This window comes from Polyodon spathula, chromosome 30 (assembly GCF_017654505.1).
Source record: "Polyodon spathula isolate WHYD16114869_AA chromosome 30, ASM1765450v1, whole genome shotgun sequence".
Lineage (NCBI taxonomy): Eukaryota > Metazoa > Chordata > Actinopteri > Acipenseriformes > Polyodontidae > Polyodon > Polyodon spathula.
Genome location: NC_054563.1, coordinates 1,073,775 through 1,092,284, shown reverse-complemented (window position 1 = coordinate 1,092,284; position 18,510 = coordinate 1,073,775). Strand labels below are relative to the sequence as shown.

The window sequence follows — 18,510 nt, the reverse complement described above, 5'->3', positions numbered from 1 at the left end:
ACACAGAGCTCCACTGGGCTGCAGTAATCCTCCACGCTGTATCAAACCTCCTCCTCCTCAGAGCTCCACTGAGCTGCAGTAATCCTCCATGCTGTATCAAACCTCCTCCTCCTCCTCACACAGAGCTCCACTGGGCTGCAGTAATCCTCCAGGCTGTATCAAAGCCTCAACCAGGGAGAAGATCCCAAATCAAAGCTCAGCAGATAATCATATAAAAATGTCAACCCTCCTGCCAGCCTCAAGCAGTTCTTCCTTTAATGTCAAATCTGCAGGAATTGTCACAATCTGAAACAATGTCACCATTCTGATCACTCGTAACAGAGCCTCCACACTGAAGCACATGGGTGTCTCGATTTGAATACCCTTTCAAACATACCATGTTAACCCTACAGGCGTGCCCGTCTATCACTACAGAGCACAGCCTGCTGCTCACAGCTTAACCCTACAGGCGTGCCCGTCGATCACTACAGAGCACAGCCTGCTGCTCACAGCTTAACCCTACAGGCGTGCCCGTCGATCACTACAGAGCACAGCCTGCTGCTCACAGCTTAACCCTACAGGCGTGCCCGTCGATCACTACAGAGCACAGCCTGCTGCTCACAGCTTAACCCTACAGGAGTGCCCGTCGATCACTACAGAGCACAGCCTGCTGCTCACAGCTTAACCCTACAGGAGTGCTATAGTGCCCAATACTCTGCATCCCAGTACAGGGGTGTCCAGTGCTACCCCTTCCACTCCTGGTCTTTGTTCCAACCCTGTTCTACATTGTTTAATTGACCCAATTAAACCTCCAATCCAGAACCTGATCTAGTTAACTGTATCACTGTATAACCTGAAGTGGAATGGCCCTCTAGGACCGTGATTGGACGACCCCTGCCCTAGTATGCAAGCCAATTGAAGTTTGACATTTCCACTCAAAAAAATAAAACCCTTAAGTCAGAGTTCCTCAAGGCAGTGCCAACGATGCCAGCGGGCAATCTGGAATGCTGCAGCGCTGATGTACTGGGAGGGGAGCTCAAGCTGCTCAACCTACTGCTCTGCGCTCTCAGTCTCAGCCATCGTGCCATTTTGGAATTAATGATGTCGCCTTGTTTATCATTTTGGAATAAGTAGTTAATGTTATGGGAGAGAACAAAAAAGGATCACGCTCTAGACAGACAGTTTGTGAAATACACAGGGATGGAAAGAAGACTCCTATTGCATAGCAAGTTTCAGCCACTCCAGGCTTTACTACGAGCTTGCCTAAGCAACAAGCTAAGGTGTGTCTTATTAAACTCATAGCAAAACCAAGACTGGATCACACAGCTATGCAATGGAAGTCTTATTCCCATCCCTGAATATAGTACAAACGTTTGAGGACCATGGGCTTAAGTGGATTTCACCTACAGTACCAATGGCAAAATCACAGCGTTAATGCAGAAAAATAGAAAAAATAAATATTGACATGAGTGCCAGATTTAGGAAGGGAAAACAAAATACACTGTATACAGAAGACTATGTACTTCTACAGGACAAACAGGTCTAAAGAACATCAGGATCCGATAAGCACAGCCATGTGAAAAGCAAGATCAAAGGGAACCGTTACAATCAAATTTAAACACACTCCATAAAGAAGATGAGTCATCAAGACTGCATTCAATGTATTATTCTTTCAACACAGAAAATGAGGCTCAAGCTTGTGCTGTTACTGAGCCCCTTGCTGATCTGTCCGACTGTTCTTTTGCTTGCATTTCAGGGATGGAAATAAGACTCCTACTGCATAACAGTTTCACCCAGCCCAGACTTTACCATGAGCTTGATTAAACGGTTATGCAATGGGGGTCTTGCTTCCATCCCACGCCATGTCCGCCTGCATAAAGAAGTTCCCGTTTTGTAACTCTGTATGCAGTCAAGAACCTGTACAGAATCGGATACAGAATCAACGCAGGCCCTGCTCACGTCTCAGTGCTGTTACTGTACAGAATCAACGCAGGCCCTGCTCACGTCTCAGTGCTGTTACTGTACAGAATCAACGCAGGCCCTGCTCACGTCTCAGTGCTGTTACTGTACTTTTATGCATAGAAACTACAACTAGGTTAAAAATGGAACAGAAAGCGAGGGGTTTGTCTTTGTGAAAAAAACAAATGTGTGAAAAACAGACCCAACACAATGAATAAGAGTAAGGGAACAGGTGTAGAAAGACAGGCCAGGCTTTTCAGCTGAGAGAACCAGAATATTGAGCTTCAATCAGTTCTTAATTCCAACACACACACACACACTAGGGTTAGGACCATAGAAGAATCGCATGTAGGGCAATTAATTTTTCAACACTCGACACTGTTGAAAAAAAATATATCACCTTTAGAGTGTCAGTGGCAATCTCACTCGCCTTCAAAGCATTCACAGCATTGGTGGCCATTACAAAAGCTGAGCACACAGGATAGGCTGCAAGAGGTGTGGTACGATGGTCTCGAGAACAAGCAAGGGCTCAAAGAGAACGTTTTGAGTGTTTGAAAGAATGCAGTCCAGTTTTACATGGGCCCGTCTCTCTGCAGCAGGTAAGAAGCGCGCCCCGTGATTCTGCACCTGTGCCAGATTAAGAGTCAATGTCAATGTGGTTGCTACAGAACAGCACTGAAACACAAGCGAGGAGGTTAACCTTGTTGTCTGCAGCTTTCCCCACATCCTGTTTTCTTCAACGACCTCCAGTTTGTTATCAGCAAGGTTTAAAAATGGATTTAAAAACACACCACACACACAGCAGCACCTGTGCACCACTCACACTGAAGCATTAGGGCCATGCCACGCGCAGCACTAGAGAGGGAACACTGGGAAACACGCGTTTCCATCTGACACCAGTCTCTGAAAGTAACCCTAATCACTTCCATTGACAGCAGATCAAGCTCTGCTGCATGTGGTTTGAACTGGGACTCGGACGGTATCAACACAGACAAACACAGGCTTCCCTCCCTCGGATGAGTTTTATGTTATTATTTATTTATTTGCATAGCTGGTAAAAGCAAAGTTTCCAAAATTCTAAACGAGTCCTCTTTCTGAAGCAGAAGTGAAGCAGCAACTTGAAAGAATATAATAAATGAAAACTTTTTTCAGCTTTTATTATTGATGTTTTTTTGTAAAAGTAGTTTTGCACAAAACTGTACAAAAGCAAGCAGCTGTATCTTGTTTTGTTTTTCCCCTTTATGGAGCTACAACCCTCACGCCTGCTTCCAACCAGACCTCAGATAAAACTTGACACATGAACACAGAGGGCAGCAGAACGTCTAGTCTCGCCTCTGAATCAAAGAAGTTATGGATGGGTACAGTACAGTGGTTTGAGCTCCACCGATGCCTACTAGCACAGAACCCACACAGTTCTGGTGTGAAGAAGCAATCTGTGCCAACTTCACAAGACATACTGCTCTCATTATCCATTGACTAGTGATTGATTACAGTTGCAGTGCTCCAAGCTAAAGCGTGCATCACAAAGACCTACTTATCCACTGCCTTTTAATACAAGGAATATCACTGTCACCAGCACGATGCTCTGCAGTGCCAACTGCAGGATTTCTGATAGGAAGATGGACAGAGGTGGTTTAGAAACGCCACATTTCAGAACCGCACACTACACTGGTTGATCTCTCAAGTGTTATTAGGAAATTCAATTAGCCAACAGCTCAAGTACAGGATGACTACTTCTCAGAACACAGCTTGGTATTGCTTGAGACACCAGATGTTCTTATTCCACCCCTGCATTTCCAGAGATGGCAAGAAAACTCCATTCCTGGATTTACTACAAGTTTAGTAAGACACAGCTGGGCGTGTTAATCAAGCTCTAATCCAGCTCTTAACAGCAATGCAACAGGATGGTCTCATTTTCATCTCTGATTTCACTTGTATGTTTGTCAAGCAAATCCAGAAGAAAGCAGGTTATTTATTTTCATTTTTTTTGTAATACATTAACAGACAACCAACACATCCAACTATAACAAAATACAAAGGTACAGAGGCGACTATCCCCGAGTCTGCAATGCAGTGTTCTTTGAGGGTGTGGGTCAATTCTCTAGGAACTCTGTGCCACGTCCTCTCCCCAGCATCTTACTTTGCATTGTACCGTATGCATTTCTATCTTCTTGGAAAAACTACTTCATATACAAGCATGCAAACCAGCAGACGAAAGGAGAGAAAATGTGGAAATCAAATGGTTAAAAAAAACTAAATGAACAGAAATAAAAAATAAAAAAAACCACTACAACAGTTTATGTCATTATTTTACAGATGGAAAACGCCTGCGGTTTGGGTTTTTTCCATTGTTTATTTCAGAGTACCGCACTGCACCATACTACAGTAGTACCCTAAGGATCACAACTAAACTAAAACAGCTTTTTCTCCAGTCCTCAGTGCTTAGAAGAGTACAGTATCTCTGTAAGAGCAGCCTGTCTCTTTGAAGAATTATCATCATCATCATTATTATTCTGAGAACAGCTAGGAAAATAAATAGCTGGCAGCGGTTTCCGTGTACGAACTGAAATCAGTTTGGTTTGTGAAGAGGCCCTCTGTGGCAAACTCCACTTGTCTTTCCTGCGTGCGATACTCGCCCCTGAACCCAGGCCTCTCAATCTGCCGGATTCAGATGCGTTTTCAGTTTCAAGTATCAGGAATTACAGGAGCCTCTAGTTTGTTTTAAAAGTGGCACCTGCTGAACGGTAAACAAACGCTCGCGCAGTGCTGCACGGTGATCGTGAGCAAGAACTCTCCACTCCTTTCAGCGCGTAAAACACCCCATTGCATATGGTTATAAACAGACTACTGAAAACATAATGACATCCCAATCATGTCCTCGAATTACCAGCAGAGTGTGCTGAAGCAAGGACTATAATCACACCAATCATTTCACACACAAGCCCAGCTACCCTGCGCCCTGCATCTGCAATTCTTCAAATCATTGATCGATCATTGAATATATTCACGTGCAACACAGGCAGCCCCACTGATGTTTGCTAAACAAGCCTGCAGAAATGAAACGTGTTCCCTTACTTCTCAGCTTGATGCAACGACACAGCTCAGTAATGGCTGCATAAGCGGTGTACTTCGACAGCTGCTGTAAAGCTAATGTAACAGCCATCCACTCCTCTCCTCTCAATCTTCCATCCTATCAAGCAGTCTTTAATAGACCTGTGGTGAGCAGGATTCAATTCTAGGGTTTCAACCAGGGAAGAGGTGATGGACGTCAAATTCCGAGTTTCACAAGAGCATGCGATTCATACATCATCTCAAGCATGCCTTTGTTAACAGACAGACCCCTAGCGCTGGGGGGCCTTGCGTGTGCGTGGGCATCATGTGCAGGATGAGTGTATTTGCTGGCTGAAGCACCTCCGCAAACAAGATCCCTCGGATTTACTCCTCATGGAGCCGGGGGGTTAGAAGGGAGTAATGGGGGGGTTTATTTGCAATGCGCTGTAGGAGATTATGTTACTAAAATGTAAATTGTCATTTGTCTGATGCAAGGTCCCTTTCCTGCTGGACTACCTGCATTAACCAATAACCAGAATCCAAAGAATATATTTCACAGAGCCTTCTTTCAAAACCGTTCTATTTAAAAGGTTTCTGCTGGTACTATGCCAGGCTGAATTACTCACTTTATTTCAGAATCCAGTACTATGCACACAGGGCACCCACTCTGTACAGCATGAGGGCACACTGACCCCAGACCCAAATCATGAGTTCCTGCAAAATCTAAAGTATGAGGCATAGGCCAACTCCCTGAAGATGTATTGCACAAAAGGGGGAAAATACATAGATCTGACAAGATTATATCAAAAACAAATCCAACTTCACAAAATCAAAAAAAATAAATAAATAAAGATATTGCATTGTCCCTGCAATATATGTCATAAATACTAAAGAGAAGAAGACTAACAGTATCTTCATTAGAAGATTAAAGAACAGCTCCAGTATAAAGTCTCAAGCGTGACAGCTTCAGTAAGTAAGCAGATGAAGAAAGACATTAATGAAGTTCAGAATAGTACTGTAATAACATGGCAATGATGGGAGACCCATGCCACCCATGGTTTATCTAGTGAGCTTTTCACTGCTAGGGATTCCTGGGGTCAATCAAACTGGTCATGATTTGGGAATGGAAGTATGGCCTTAGGACTTCCACAGCAGTTTGTATCCAGTACACACAGTACACAGCACCCAGCACCCAGACTGTCCAGTAACAGAGAGCACTCACAACATGTGCATGCAAAACATGGCCATTGAGGGCATTTAACAGAATATTAAACAGCACTCGATTTCCTTACTTTCTCTAATATGAAATGTCATCTCAAGAAGCATGCAATGGATTGTATACACCATACAAAAACACGCGTGTGACATCCATCTCATCAAGCAAGAGAGGAGGCGTTCCAGTATCCTCCTGGAGACACTAAACATTCACAAAGCCTGTTTTAATAGAAAGGCTTTAACTGTAGAGTGCTTGACATTCTTTCACGATGCCAGCAAAGCCTGCAGACAGAAGACCTTTCATATTCCCTGATCCGGCTCCTCAATCAGGAAAGTCAGCGGCGTTAGCTACAGATCCCGGATCACCTCCGTTATGTACAGTATTTTAACCAGTTACGAGCGCAGGCTCCCAGATCAGACTGTTTTTATAGGGCTTCTTCCATCAGCAAAACGCTTGCTTTTCCTAGAACTTGAACAGCCTGTTTGATTGATCTGAACATCTGTACACACCTTCATAATGGTGAGGGAATAAAACAAGCACAGTTCCATATTGTTTTAACACAAGCAACCCCAAACCCTAAAAACATACCCTCTGCGTATTGATAGATGTATGAGCCTAATCATTTTGTAATAATGGATAACTGTGTTCTGGATTAAATAAAAAATAATGGTGCCACCATAATCTTCATCTCCACATGGATGGAAATAAGACTCCTATTGCATAGCAGTTTGATCCACTCCAGGTTTTTCTACAAGCTTTATTAGCCATGGCGTGTATATCTAATAAAGCTCAGGTGTGTCTTATTAAACTCCTAGTAAAACCAGGGATGGATCAAACTGCTATGCACCAGTTCACTACATTCATTACTGTATTCATTAAAATGTACAAATATTTTGTTGGACAGTAACACAAAATAACGAAACGCGTAACACTGCAATAGAGTACAATACCAGACCTCTTATTGGCAGCCTCTTTAGAAACACGGTGCCACAGAGCAACTCTTAAACACTGCATTGCCCCATACCTGCTGCTATATGGAACACTGGGCATTCCTCCTAATTATTAACCTTGCCTGCATATAAATAACTTGCATTTTTATATGGAGCTAATAAATACTTTACTGCTGGAAAACATGCAATAGGCAGCTACCAAGACTCAATTTACTGTCAAGACCTGAGCCCCTCAGCCATTGTAAAATCCAAGGATATTTACTTCCAGTCAATTAGGCTAGGCATGGTTTACACGCAAATAGGAATCTCATCACAACAGCACCCTGAAAGCATGGCATGATCAGAGCCCATTGTAAAGTCAAGTACTCCGCTCCGGCAGACTGACATTAGGAATAGATTAGCTCGGACAACTGACTTAAAACAAAAACAAACCAAAAAAAAAATTCTTCTAGCTGTACTTTCTTGGAAGCCGACAGGAACACTCATGTCAGCATCAGCCTCAGCCGGACACCCCCTTCTTAGCTATTTGTTACACAGCTAAAATCACAATCCGATTTAAAATGAAACAGAAATACTAACCCTAGCCTATAATTTTGGATAATTATAAATGTAGAATGACTTGGTTCTGGGAGGTCCGCAGTCTGTGCCCTGAAGATTTTGTCCATTCCGCTACCCTGGTAAGTAGATCCAAAAGAACAGCCACAGGCATCAGCAAGAGCTGGACCCATGAAAACCCTTTGGGGCAGCCTGTCAGGGGAGGACTAGTGAAGATTCAAATGGCATCGCAACGGTTATTAGAATTCGTTGCTACACACTTGTTCTATTCATACCAAGGAGTCCTTCTTTTTGCTTCAAAGTGGGACAACAAAAAACAAAAAGACTGAAGTTACAAAATTAAGAAACAATAAAGTACCAATGTATTACAGAGTCGTTTGCACTGTAAATGGTTTTGAAACGCTGGGCCCTACTCACAATAACCAAGGACTGTTTTTATTAAAGTCCATTTTGAAGATTTAAAATGAAGTCTGGGGTTCGTGAAATCTTTTTATCTGTTTTAGAGAGAGCTTATTAGTTTGTGAACAGTATCAAAGCACTGTTTAACATTGTTCATCTAAACAGTCCTTATTTCAGCACACTTTACACTGGAGCAAAAAACAGGGAACCATCAACCTACCAATCACTTCATGAGCCTTTTACTGTACTTAGCAACCCCCCCCCCCCACCTCCCACCTCCCAATCAACAGTGGTAGAGCCGGCGGAGGCATTTACACTGTACAGAACCGTGACAGACTTCACACACAAATATAAAAGAGACAGGAAAAGGCATAAGCAGCTCAACTCAAGCACAAACTCAACCCAATTATAAAATAAAAGCTGCTGGACAAATTAATCCATTTAATTGCGAGCTGTTAAAATAAAATCATTTGAAATCCACTGGCTCTAACGGGTGTCTGAGTTCCACAATACAGAAGTGTAGTTTCACAAAGAAATTCAAAAAGGCTCAAGGGTTACCCATGAGCTCTACAGCGTCCTTTAGCCTTGGTGAAGAACTCCAGAACACAGAAACACACAGAGTGGAGCTGAGCGCAGCGTCCGTCCTGCCAGTTTAACGGTCTGCTCCTCTACAGGAGTTTGCATTGTTCCCTTGAGGCAAAAGCGTTTCCACGACTAAACGAGCTTCCGTAGCACATGTGGATTAACACAACACATTGTGCACGCCGTAGTGCAAAACACCAAACAGCGAGACACTGCTCTACAGCAGCGCCTTCAACCCATCGGGGAAAAAATACTCTTCTCCATGTCGAGTTTGTTTATCCCAGGATCTCGAAAAAACACAAAACTTATCTTGTGATCTCGACAAAACGACTTGTACCGTCGAAATCCTGAGAGAAAAGATCTCAGGAAAACTGAAGTAATGACTTCTGTGTTCTTGAGATCCTGAAATGATCTACGCATGAGATATAATTACATTTTTTGATGGCCTCCGGAATCTGAACCACATTCATTTTACAGAGTGGCTGACTGGTGTTTCAATGATGCGATTATACTCCAATCCCCTTTGTTTCTCTGTGTGATTACATGTCTGTCCTGAATATTCATTCATAATAAAAATCAAAGATCTCATTAGTCACCCGACAGCTACCTCAACTGAACCCTTTAAGAGAGCTCAGAGAAGCAGCAGGGGCATCAAATACGCGTACTGATTGCACAAACATGCACAGATCACAGCGACTGGACAAAAACACATGCCGTACCCAGCACAGGAGGGCAGTCCCTCACTGGACTCATTGAGCTGCTCATACACAATGCATGCATTGTTAGCCAATGATCAGAGCTGGGCATTGTTAGCTGGTAGCAGAGCACATATGAGAAGGTAAGAGCTTCTGGGGAGTGCCCTCTGTACACACAAGGGCCTGCATTTTCCACTAAGGGCAGCTTGCAGGCAAATTGCCCGCTCTGTTGCAAACCTATGAAGTGGCCAATTTGCACAAAGTGAAAAATCAATCAAAACCTTTATTTATCCAGAGGAGTCAATCAAGAACAAACTCATTTACAATGATGACTTGACGAGAAGCTCGCACCCCCACAGCAAACATAAAACACAATAAATACAGGGAGTACATTTAACATAAACAAACACACACACACATAATCATAAAGCATAAAACAAAACTCAGCTGCAACTTAGCAGGCACAGATGTCAGTCAGCAATGAGTCGACCCTACAGCTAAAAGCAACCTCAGATATGAAAAAACCAGAGCCAAGATCAACTAGCAAGGCCACGCCTCATAACAAGGGTTTTTGCGTTGTTAGAAAACACAAAAATCTCTATTTACTATTTCAGTGTTTTGTTTTCATGCCCATTCCATGGTCAAGTAAGGTGTGGCAGTGCCCTGCAATGGAGCTTCCTGATTGGTGGATTAAAGTTCTTAGGTTCGTAATATTAAAACTGCATAGCACTGGGGATTCCAGAGGGAGCATCTCATTGGTTCTGGCGCTCCCCGCAGGTTAGGGAGACAAAACAACAGGAAACGTTTCTCCTCATTGCGCTACAGTGGACCCTACCGGTCAAGTGCCCAGTGAGCTCAGAGCGGACACCTACAGAGCTGGCCTTCGTCCTCCAGGGGCCGGTAGCTCACTGGCATCTGCTCTCCTGGGAGTAGAAGAGCAAGCTGGCTCGGTCGTGGGGTCGTTGGACGCCACTGAACCTTCAGTACTCCTGAGCAGCTGCGTGGGGAGCTGCTACAGTGAGGGGGGAAAAAAGGATTGGACATTCTAAATTGGGGAGAGACATTGTGGGCAAAACGATTGGGCACGCTATATTTAGTTGCAAGTCATCATTGGCCACGATGTTCAAGAGATCTGCCAGAGGGCCGACATTGGGGGCTCTGTTGGCAGGTACACAGCTCAGTGCTACACAGTCTGCACACTGTGGACCTCACCCCTATTGGCATACAAACTAATGAAGGAAGACGGCCAAAATAATGACGCCCATCATCAAAATACTCAACTGAGAAGCTGAGATGTAGACATGTATTCTAGAGATACAAATACATTTCTCAATGGGGCTTAATGGTTAAGTGAAGTTCGGTTTGCATGCAAAGGCAACAATATGAGTCACATCAACATTTGAATTGAATGCATATAAAAAGGTTCATGTGTCTAAAGCAAGTCTGTTTTTATTATCTTTTGTTGGTCTTTGCACAACGAATATTTTAATTATTATTACTTCATTGAATTCAGCCCAAAACAGATGAACCGCACTAAATAAGGGAGGGAGTAGACTTTTGCCTAGGCTTTTATGTTAGTCACAGAGCACCTAATAAACATGACAGTGTGTTTTGGTATTTTTAAACAGCCGTAATCGCTGCTAGGTCCTGACATTTCATGGACGTGACCTTTATGCGCAGGTTTGCAAGGGCCTGTTCCTACCTCTCTCGTAAACACGAGGTGTCAACTGTCCTTTATACATTTCCTAGAAGCACCGAGTGAGAATCAAACTGCTCTTCTGTTGACACTGCCTGTCACTGATCCAGCACAACTTCAGGACAGCTTGAGTATTTCCTCCAATTACAGACAGCTTTGTATGGGTATGAAGCACTAAACAGTATGCGAGTGCATGTTTATCAACATTACCTTTTCATTTCAACGTTTACTATACAGCTCTAACACAGCTGGCTTTTATAAAGAGCTCTTCATGCACAGCATCCCAGGACGCTTTACAATAATAATTTTTTTTTTTTTTAAACTATTGGCCAAATCAATCCAGCTCAAGAATAAGCAGGCTCAAAACAGATATGCTTTTAAAACTTAATTTAAAAGACCAGACTGTGCCAGCGTTCCTGATCCGAGCTGGGAAGGAGTTCCAAAGGCAGGGAGCAGAGCAACTAAAGTCCCTCGCTGATCCTGATTGTAGACTTCTAGGAACTGCCAACATTGCAGCCTTCGCTGATCTCCAGGTGCAACATTACTATAAGAATCCAGACCCAGGCGTGTGAAGTACCTGAAGGAGACGGGACTGTAGTTGCCCGCTTTTCTGCCCCCTCAGGAGGCGGTATCTAGTCAGCAGGGTAGTGGTTGAGCTCAGTACAGTCTCTATTTATTCACAGTGACCCTGCTGGAACAGGCATGTTACTGAGACAAGGAATCTCATCCTAGCTTCACAAACACGCTTTCTCTGCATAAATGCAGTTAAAAAGTACTTTAACTAGTCATCCCGCAAGTGCAGTCAGAGGCCAGGACTTAAAAATGAAAGGCAAAGGTAAGTGTGAGAGACAGACTGATGGATGGACAGGGGGACAGACAGACTGAACCAAATAGAAACAGACATGATTATGAGCGGTCCACATTCCGAACGAGGACCTTAATCAAACTCTGTCCTGTACTACCACCGTTCACAAGCCTTGAATCATTCATTCCAGTGACATGGAACAGAAACGATTGCATTAGGTTATTTCATTAAACTAAATTAAAAACACAGACAATACCTTCACTCTTCAAAAGCCATGGAACATGACTTATTAAAAAGAGATCATTTCTTCAATACAGTCAAGTGCACCCAATGAAATGAAGTTACATATTAACTGGAACTGAAAACCACCATGCAGCATCCCCACGGTGGCTTTAGAAAAGGTTTCCCAACAGCACTTTAAACAACGTTTGCAAAAACTGCTATACAGAAGAACAACCTTAAAGCCTATGCTGTCATAAGCATCGAGGAGCACAAGGTTTGCTTTCCAGGCAGCTTTGGCCCTAAAGCTCACTGCTCACATGCCCCCCACAGTGCAGTATCTATGGTTCAGACACTACTGCAGGTCACTTCCTCCTGGTGGAAAGAGGCTCCAGTCTGCTATCCAGCTTGTCTGTTTGAGAACTCTACAAGCAGCAGCCTGTGTGATCTTACCCTGTGAGCGCCTCGCCTCTCTACTTCCCTGCTTTAAGAATGGCACCACTTCACAAACCGCTTTCTGTGTGGCAAACACACGGGTTACAAATCATGGCCCCGAAATGAGATCCAGTACTCCATGTATTGCATGTACAGAAGTGACGCTTTCAAGTTCTGCATACTGTTTATCTACCTCCTGTCCATTGTGATGCAACTTCCTACAGTACAGAACTCCTTCAGCAATACTCATTGATTGTACTGTAGAATAATCTGGGGGTATTTGGAAGAGGTCTGTCTGTATTTCAAATACATCTACATATATCTTAAAGACTACTTATCCAATTCTGTTGAACCATGATGCTTGGCCATTCATTAACACATATTATTGAGCGCATCAGAATATGTCTGGGAGTCTGTCTGAAACTCTATTTTCACATTTCTTTTAATATTGCCACGTTTACGGGCCCATTAGAATAATGTAATGCACAAATAAAATATGTGTTTTAAATATACAATGTATATAAAGTATTTTCTAATGTAGTATGTATTATTGGACAGTTTTACTAGTAAGCGCTTTTGCACATGTTTGGAACTCACCCCAGCAAAACACAAAGCACTCTCTACAAGAGAATAAAGGGTTAAAACACGTTCTTCCTTAGCGGTGCTTCATTTCTGAGGAGGGCACAAGCAGTAGACCTCTGAAATCAGTTCAACATTAGAAAGGGTATTCTATGTAATCAGGGATGGAAATACAGTAAGAATCCACCCATTCCAGTTTTTAATTCATGCTTGATTAGATACAGTGTACAGGTAGTACCAAGCTCAGGTGTGTCTTGTTAAACTCATAGTAAAACCAGGAATGGCTCAAACTGCAAAGCAATGGGAGTCTTATTTCCATCCCTGCACAGGGCTGATGTCATCAGCATGGACAAGCATATGGTACTGCAAAGATGCTTAACAAAAAATAGGAGTGCTAGTCCCATCCTCGAAGGGAACTAGCTCAATACAAGCCGATTAAGCAAAGGACTCCAAAGAGGGGGAGAGGGCATGGGAGGTTAGTGAACGCTATCCTGGCTTACCAACTCACACTAGTCCTGGGTCTGGAACCAGGAACAATGAGGGCCAAAAATAAATCATTCATCCGCTGCATTAGGCTGCATTAATCCGCTGATTAAGCAGGGGCTGGCTGCCAGCTCAATTCAAGACAGATCAAGGGGTGTTCTGAAACCCAGGACTGGGTGCAGAGTAACAGAGTTTCGAACCCTGCAATGTCTACAGTACCTGGAATACAATCCCCTTGTTTCCAGTATTGATTTGCAAAAGAAGATCCAAGCAGGACACCGCGTGCCACTGGATGGAAACGTTTTACTCTTTTTAATTCCGGGCTCAAGACGATGTTTCTGTGCACCTTTAAAAGGAAAATCAATGCAGGGCAGTGGAAATGCTGTACAAGAGAACCCGCCCCAGCATGGTGTGCAACACAAAGTAACATCACTTCTCTTTCCCCGTTTTCAGACTTCAAATGACATGAATCAACTTCAGTACGAATGACATGCTGTTACCTGCATGGTTAGCCTTCAGACAGTGATGAAAACCCCTCTATATCCAACGGTTAAATATAGTCTTCCTCCCCCCTCTAAACTGACTGCAGTAATGACAGGACATCAATTCTTGCCCTTCCATTTTTTTTTTTTTTTTTTTTTCTAAAGACTTACTGCTCCCTTGACATGAAGGGAAGACATAAGCCATTCCTGGATTTACATTATTTCATGCCCAGGCAAGTATGATAATGCATTTAAATTCAAATGCTTCAGCTTAAACTATGTTACAAAAACATTGAATCCTAAGCTGTTATGCATAAGTAGGAAGTATTTAAATCTACTCCTAACAGTGCAACAGTGCAGAACAGAGACTTGATGAGCCACAGATGGAAATAAGACTACTGCATAGCACTTTCACCCAGTCCGGGTTTTAATACAGGCTTGATCAGCCACAGCATAGAGGTACTGCAACAAGCTCCGGTGTAAAACCAGGAATGGATCAAACTGCTATGCAATGGGCGTCTTATTTCCATCCCTGGAAAATGCTTTCTTTTTTTTTTTTTTTTTTTTTTTTTTAAACTGTATTCCATGCATTATGCATGTCTCTGTAGTTAAAGTACTATGGATTTTCTTGTTGTTACTGCATGGATCTGCAACCAGTACGCCAACCTTGACTCTCTATAATCAGTAGTTTCTGTAGCAGTCATGGTCACTACACGTGTTATGTATTGTTTATTGCTGTGTGTGTGTGTGTGTGTGTGTGTTGATGTCTGGCTTGCTCTTTCTCTACTCCACAAACTGCTGGAAAGCTAGTCCTGGGATGGAAAGAAGACACATTGCATTGCAGTTTCTCCCACTCCAGGTTTTGATTTAATACAAGCTCAGGTGTGCTTCATTTCACTCATAGTAAAACCAGGAACGGATCACACCGCTATGCAACGGGAGTCTTAATGGCTTACTAAAGGGATGCAGTACTAAAAAAAGAAAAAAGGGGGGGGGGTCAGACATTATACAACACAGACTACCAAGACACTAAATCTACAGCGCAGTACCTTCTGACAACGCTGCCCTCTGTGCTGTACCACCAAAGCTAAGAAGGAACCTGCTTTTTGGGGTTCCTGTGCTCCCTGTGCTCTGCATACCACAGGCACTTACCTGTACTATTACAATACATTTAAACTTCCTCTTCATTTCCAGCACGTCCCTGGATTGTTTTCAGTAAACAGCATGAGTTTTGTTACAGCAGTACATAGTTACAGGGAAGAGATGATAGAATGAGGAACACAGCCATGCAACTTAGTACATAGCAACGTGCCGACCCGGATCAGCAGCTAACAATGCCTGACGTTGTGTAAGCGAGTGTTACAAAAGATTTTTAGATTGTGACAACTTGAGGGTGGTTTTGTTGTAGCTGCTGCCGGGTTGTCACAGTTGCATAGCGAGATGCACCTTGCAAATGCAAGCCTTCTTCGTATTAAATCGGAATCGTCACCCGCGCAGCAGAAAAAAAACAAAAAAAATAGTAATATAATAACATAAATCGGTAAGATCACCGAATGCTAGCAGCATCGCCGCGCCTCTTCTGGGCCTGATCGTGAAAAACTCACCCGTCTTTCCTCTTGGCTTTGTAGACATGACCATACGTGCCTCTTCCAACTTTGCAGCCCTCGTATTCAAACAGGTCCTCCACTCTCTCCCTCTCACTCGTCAGCCTTACTTTGAAGTCATAGTCCATTTTCTGCAATTCTTTGACCACCCTCACCGCCTGAGAAGCAGCAGGCACCGCCGAGAGACAAAACACAACAGAACAGAACACAGATTAAATCTAGTTGTAAACTCCGCTAGCAACGGCGCGCCTAGCACAAGATGCCGAGCAGGAGCAGAGACAGCAGCATTGGCAGAGCGCGTCAGACTCGGATCCCACCGCCCCGTCTTTATTCGGCTGCTGCTCGCGATCCGTGAAATATATTGCTTGCTGCTTTCCTGGATCTCTCTCTCTGTGTCTGTCTGTCTGTCGATCGGTGTCACTGCTTCTGATGCTAATGTCCCTGCGACTTCACTGGCTGTCTGGCTGCCGGCATCACACGAGAGTTGTGCATCCACAAACGGCAATGTCGCAAAGCGTCGGCGATCAGGGATTTCATTTAAACGCACACGCACACGCACACGCACACACACAAGCTGCACAAAGTGGACAGGGTAGCTCCACCTGTATGTTAACCCCGCACATCCTGGGTCACATTGCACACGTTATAGGAATTGTTTGGCTCAAGGCTACTATATATAGTATTATTATTATTATTATTATTATTATTATTATTGTTGTTGTTGTTGTTGAGTGAATTCCACACACAAACAAAAATAATTACAGTATGTGTAACTGCTTAAAAACCCCATTCACCCGGACCAGTAGGGGAAGGCTTGACATGGGTACAGTTCCCTGTCTATTCAGTACTATAGAGAGAATCGAATTCAACTCCCCCTATTTTCTATTTAAGAAATGACAGTTGTTCCTGTTAGGTTTCAAGGCGTTTGCGTGTCTTACTTCCTGTGGTGTGTATAGAACATTGCTATCCCTTGATGGATTCTCCTGGAGAGTGGAATGATATCCACCGCTGGTCCTTCTTGTAATGTCATTAACCAGCCAGCTGCTTACTGTGTAGGTCCTCAAGACATTGCTGAGGTGAAAAGCACTTGGAAAGAGCAGCAGATAAGCTGCTGGAAAGCATGCAAATAGAGGGTGTCATTTAACCCATTATGATGCATGATGCATTTATATATATATATATATATATATATATATATATATATATATATATATATATATATATATATATATATAGATATATATATATATATATATATAGAGAGAGAGAGAGAGAGAGAGAGAGAGAGCTCTGCACAGATATCAGGTGCTGACAGTCAAAGCAGGGTCACTGGTGTTGATCGGGCTCATTTACCATTCAAAGCAAAACGAGTGCCTATTTGTGATGACTGCTTCTTTTCTTAGACTGTGGAGAAAAGCAATGCAGACAGTTCCCAGCAGCTATTTCTTCACTTGGATCACTTGGTGTGGTAAATTAATCCAGTCAACAGCAATATCCTTCACCCGTGGAGCGCTCAATGTGCACAGTCGATCAATGGGTTTGTGCAGCTCTGTATAGCTTGCATGCTTCTTGCTAAACCGCACATCGTGAATGGAAGTGCACGGCAGCTAGGGCTGAGGGAATTACTCGTGGAAATGCTTTCAAATTGCATCTCCAATTCTTGTTGGGACTCTTAATGACAAGTGTGTGTGTGTGTGTGTGTGTGGGGGGGGGGGGGGGGGGGGTAATAGGGATTAGCATATTGTATTAAAGGATATAAACATTATCTAAAATACCACGTTGCGATTGAAAAAAGAAGTGGCGCGCAGTCACATTTTCACATTTGCACATTGGGCTGCGGTATGAAAGGCCTCTACGGTATGAAAGGCAGTCTGCAATACAAGCAGCACAGTGCAATATTGTGAGCTCATTCAGTTAGGGTTAAAGAGCAGGGCTTGCTAGACAGAGCTGGAGGCGCGGTGCAATCCACAATAGGGTGCAGCAATGTTACAAACCCTGTGGGCTCCATTGAGGTGTGCGATTCCAATTGGAGGCGCGGCTATTAAAACCATGTAACAGTGGAAATCACACCAGGCATTGGTAAGCATGAGCTCTCAGAAATGCATATGGAAGTGATCTACTCTGCAGTTCAGCATTCTGAATATACGATCACCTGTACAACATTAACATGCTTGTTCTTCTGCAGTGAAACGGCCTGCGAACTCCAGCTGTGTGTAACACAGTACGGAGGGTCACTTCTTGGTCAATTAGAGGATCTTTGGCACTTCTCTATTGCAGCTCTTGTGTGGGTGACAGACAGGTGCTCACAGATTGAGAGGGGAGGCCACAGAGAATCCAATTCAATCACACAGGTGATTCTCACCGAGCCTGCTTTAAATGTTACAATGTGTTGTTGTTGTTGCGAGGAGGAATTGGTAGAAAGCAATGTGATCACCACATGCAACAAACCCCTTTGTTCTTTGTGCATCCAAATACCATGCATTGTTCTGCTGTGCTGCTGCCCCCTGCTGGACAGTCATGGGTATTGTTTCACATAGGGGATCTCGAAACAGTCATAAAAAAAGAGTACACTAGCACTGTAAATAAATTAGAACATGTTATATAATTAACATGTGTGCAGGATTCCAAACTCCTTCAACAAAGTGCAAACAGAAAGAAGAAAGCCACATGCCCTCATGGTCTGTTTATTGAAACATTATTAACGGAGATTTTATTTAAAAAGCTGCCTTGATAATGTTGCATAGAACACTTTGTCACTGCAGTCTGATGTCAGTAAAAACTGAGTTTTAGCAGTAAAAAATAAACTTGCTCCAAGTAAAAC

General features: G+C 43.3%; 1 protein-coding gene across 1 annotated transcript in view; it reads right to left on the bottom strand.

Annotated features, from left to right (window-relative positions):
- cdk8 (cyclin-dependent kinase 8) overlaps positions 1–16,190 on the bottom strand; it is a 49,190-nt gene extending 33,000 nt beyond the window's left edge. Inside the window, exon 1 of the mRNA XM_041232776.1 lies at positions 15,690–16,190. Coding sequence (XP_041088710.1) covers positions 15,690–15,817 — 128 coding nt within the window. The 5' untranslated portion in view covers positions 15,818–16,190. The remainder of the gene's footprint in view (positions 1–15,689) is intronic.
- Positions 16,191–18,510: the final 2,320 nt, after the last annotated feature.